Here is a 4,218-nt window from a genome sequence, read left to right on the forward strand (position 1 = left end):
GGGAAGCTCAACGGTAACAGATGGGTGATGCATGTTAATGGCGTTCCCAACACTAACAAGAAGCTAGCCGCTCTTGGGAATGCCAAGAACTTCACAATCCACAGTACTGTTAGTTGGGTTAACTCGCAGCTCCCTCTCCATCCCGGTCTTAAGGCATTCTACAGAAGCCTTTCGCCCAGACATTTTGTGGGTGGGGAATGGAACACCGGAGGAAGTTGCAATAACACAACCCCAATGTCTATCGGAAAAGAAGTTTTGCAAGAGGAGTCGAGCGATTACAGCGCGGGTCGTTCAGTGAAAGGTACAGGGGTTAAGCTTTTGGACATAACAGCCTTATCTAATATTAGAGACGAAGGTCACATATCACGGTTCAGTATCTCGGCTTCACGGGGAGTTCAAGATTGCCTCCATTGGTGCTTGCCCGGTGTTCCTGATACGTGGAATGAAATCCTTTTTGCGATGATCTAAGTTTTCAAGTTACAGCTGTTGCATCAATCAGCTGAAAAGTTCAGAGAAAGGGCTTGAGCCAAACCAAAGCTTAGCCTTTTGACACATTGTAGTTTTAGCGGCTTGAGGTGTAAGTTAGTATATTTTTTAATTATGGTACAAAAGCAAAGCTCTGGCTATTATAGACGTCTTTATCGTATGCGTTTGCAAAACGCTAATCATACCGGGGTTTTGGTTCCGACCATATTTGCGGAACAGATCCTAACATTGTCTTGAAGTCAATTAAAAGAAATTTTAGAGTTAGTTTTGAATTCTTTATGTAATATCTGAAAGTTTAAGTTTCAATTCTGCTTAAACGCTTTTAAGCATGATTTTTGATGGTACCTATTCTGATCCGTCCGAATTTTAAGAAACCAAATATAGTAATTGCAATTGGGCATGTCATTTTCTATAACAATGATGAGACATAGCAAATAGATGGAAACTTATTAAGATTAGAAAATTCAGATCCTTATCAAAAATTCTCTAAGCTCTCAGAAACAAACAAATAGGTTTGTATAAATTCTATAACGAAAAAAACAAGCTATTTTTGGCTAAAGAAAAAAGTCTAAACTTTCACAACTAATTCAATAAAAAAAAAACAAAAACAAAGAGAAATGCCACCCTTACTTTCACAACCCTCACAAACAACCAATGTCCAAACTTTGGAACAACAAACACAATCTAAACAAAACTACACCTCCCAACAAATCGTAATACATCCATTATCAAAAAAAAAAAAAAACATCGTCCTTAATTGTTTTAAGACATAACATTATACCAACAAGAAAAAGAAGAACAGCATCTATTCTCCTAAATCCATGGCTGCTGTTCTGAATCACGGCTTTATTCTCGTCCTCCTCTTCTTCTGTTGTTTCTCAATCATCCCTTCTTTGCAGCACGTGAGCGAGTCGGAACCGCTTGTGCGGTTCAAGAACTCGGTGAAAATAACCAAAGGGGACCTAAATTCATGGAGAGCAGGAACAGATCCTTGCAGTGGGAAATGGTTCGGGATCTATTGCCAAAAGGGCCTAACAGTGTCAGGCATTCATGTCACGCGGCTCGGTCTCTCGGGTAGCATCACCGTAGATGATTTAAAGGATCTCCCAAATCTAAAGACAATCAGGCTCGACAACAACCTCCTCTCGGGTCCTCTCCCGCATTTCTTCAAACTCCGGGGCCTAAAGTCTCTCATGCTCTCTAACAACAGCTTCTCCGAAGAGATCCCTGATGATTTCTTCAAGGACATGACAAAGCTCAAGCGGCTATTTCTTGATCATAACAAATTCGTGGGAAAGATCCCTTCCTCCCTTATGCAGCTCCCTCAGCTCGAGGAGCTTCACCTTCAAGAAAATAACTTTACCGGGGAGATACCTGTAGAGATTGGCAACATTAAGAGCCTCAAAACCCTCGACCTCTCAGTCAACAATCTCGAAGGACCCGTCCCGGAAAGCATTACGAATAGGAAAAATCTTGCTGTCAATGTATCAGGGAACGAGGGCTTGTGCGGGGAGTTAGTTGACCTTTCATGTGATTATATTTCCCTAGATGAGGGGCAGGGGCGGGATGACGGAGGCCAGACGCCTCCAACAGCCACAGTATCTCCCAACTCGAACAATGCCACGGTACACGCGATCATGGTTGCCATCACGCTTCTTCTTATGTTCTTTATTATCGTAGGCGTTATAAGGAAGCGAAACAAGAAGAAGAACCCCGACTTTCGAATGCTCGACAAACAACGTCTGAGCGACAACGATATTGTGGAAGTCAGAGTACCCGAGTCCGTATCCACCACAGCGAAAAGGTCTACGGAATCGAGCAGAAAGCGTGGTGGAAACGCGGATGGAAGCGGTTCCTCCAAGAAAGGCGTGTCTCAAGTTGGGAAAGGCGGTAACGGAGGAGGAGGAGGTCTTAGCGGTGGGATGGGTGACATTATAATGGTAAATAGCGACAAGGGTTCTTTCGGTTTACCGGATTTAATGAAGGCTGCAGCTGAGGTGCTTGGCAATGGTAGTCTTGGATCAGCTTACAAGGCCGTCATGACCAATGGTTTATCCGTTGTAGTGAAGAGGATTAGGGATATGAATCAACTTGCACGTGAACCTTTCGATGTCGAGATGAGACGCTTTGGGAAACTCCGCCACCCTAACATTCTTACCCCTTTAGCCTATCACTACCGTCGCGAAGAGAAGCTTGTTGTCTCCGAATACATGCCTAAAAGCAGCTTGCTTTACGTTTTGCATGGTAACCCCGGAATGATTCTTTTTTTTTTTCCTTTTTAATTAGTCAAGAAGATAAATCTTGATTCCAAGTCATTTAACACAATTTAGTGATCAACATATATAAAAGCACAGTGGATGAAACCTTTCAACTACTAAGGCTAAATGAAACTTTGGTATTACAAAACAGGTGACCGGGGGATATACCATTCGGAACTAACTTGGCCGACAAGGTTGAAGATCATTCAAGGAGTTGCGCACGGAATGAAGTTCTTGCACGAGGAGTTTGCGTCTTACGATCTCCCACACGGTAACCTCAAATCAAGCAACGTTCTCCTCAGCGAGACCTACGAGCCTTTGATCAGCGATTACGCATTCTTACCGCTTCTCCAGCCAACCAACGCATCACAGGCGTTGTTCGCTTTCAAGACGCCCGAGTTTGCTCAGACCCAGCAGGTCTCTCATAAATCGGACGTCTACTGCCTCGGAATTATAATTCTAGAGATCTTGACAGGGAAGTTCCCTTCTCAGTACTTAAACAACGGTAAAGGCGGTACCGATATAGTTCAATGGGTACAATCTTCGGTCGCGGAGCAGAAGGAAGAAGAACTTATCGATCCGGAGATAGTAAACAATACTGATTCGGTGCGACAGATGGTGGAACTGTTGCGGGTTGGGGCTGCTTGTATCGCAAGTAATCCAGACGAGAGATTAGACATGAGGGAAGCTGTTAGAAGGATAGAACAAGTAAACACTTGATGAGATGTTTAGACCGCATGCAATCATGATCGGAACGAACAATCAAACTCTAAAAGGAAGAAAGAAAACCTTCGGAATCTGTAGATACATATAATACTAACCACGAAGCGAAGTGTTGATGAAAATTTGGGTTCGTAAATAGGATAAAAGGTTTTTTGTTTCTTCGGAGGGTTTCTATTTTCCTTTTTGTGGTTGCAGTGATCTATCTTTGGAAAGAAAAAAAGAAAAATGATACGTTTTATGTTTCTTGTTCCATAAGAAAACCAAAATGATTCATTAAAAAGTTAGATATATTTTTCAATTTTTCATTCTATATTTCTTCTTTTTTTTAAAAAAAAATGTCAAACATGATAAGACTTTTTATTTTCTAGGAATATATATAATTTTTAATCTAATCATTACTTTATGAGAAAAGTGCATTCATCTCATCATTGGTCTTGTGATTGTGGCCAATTGTTTTTTTCTTTTTGATATGTTTCCACATAACTGCTTATACTTAGATCTCTTTTGCCATGCGAAGCCAGAAGGAGTCAAACTTTGTTACAAAGATAAAGATGAATGTGCAGACATATCAGCAAAGAAAACTTTTCATGAAAAACTTAAGTATGCAAATGTTATTTGATTCAATTATTTTTCATGTATCTATAATTTGTTGAACAATGACTATATCATTTTGAATATTAATTGGTAATTCTTGGAAAGTTAAGTACAAAATGACGTAGTCATTCGCATACAGAGGTAATTATATCATTGG

The 4,218-nt window shown here is 40.8% G+C and overlaps 2 protein-coding genes across 2 annotated transcripts in view; both read left to right on the plus strand.

Moving 5' to 3' along the window:
- Positions 1–760, plus strand: part of LOC104770446 (protein trichome birefringence-like 16) — a gene marked incomplete in the record, with an annotated part of 4,088 nt that extends 3,328 nt beyond the window's left edge. The window contains 1 exon segment of the mRNA XM_019228363.1: positions 1–760. Coding sequence (XP_019083908.1) covers positions 1–468 — 468 coding nt within the window.
- Positions 1,229–3,587, plus strand: LOC104706419 (pollen receptor-like kinase 6). The gene is made up of 2 exons (XM_010422612.2): positions 1,229–2,730; positions 2,896–3,587. The coding sequence occupies exons 1-2, from the start codon at positions 1,308–1,310 to the stop codon at positions 3,462–3,464; spliced, it is 1,992 nt and encodes a 663-aa protein (XP_010420914.1). The 5' UTR covers positions 1,229–1,307; the 3' UTR covers positions 3,465–3,587.

This window comes from Camelina sativa, chromosome 8 (assembly GCF_000633955.1).
Source record: "Camelina sativa cultivar DH55 chromosome 8, Cs, whole genome shotgun sequence".
NCBI classification, from domain to species: domain Eukaryota; kingdom Viridiplantae; phylum Streptophyta; class Magnoliopsida; order Brassicales; family Brassicaceae; genus Camelina; species Camelina sativa.

Excerpts from the sequence above, each read along its gene's own strand:
- LOC104706419 (XM_010422612.2), top strand. The coding sequence starts at position 1,308 with ATGGCTGCTGTTCTGAATCACGGCTTTATTCTCGTCCTCCTCTTCTTC. Across the intron at positions 2,731-2,895 it reads CTTGCTTTACGTTTTGCATG|GTGACCGGGGGATATACCAT; the intron begins GTAACCCCGGAA and ends ATTACAAAACAG.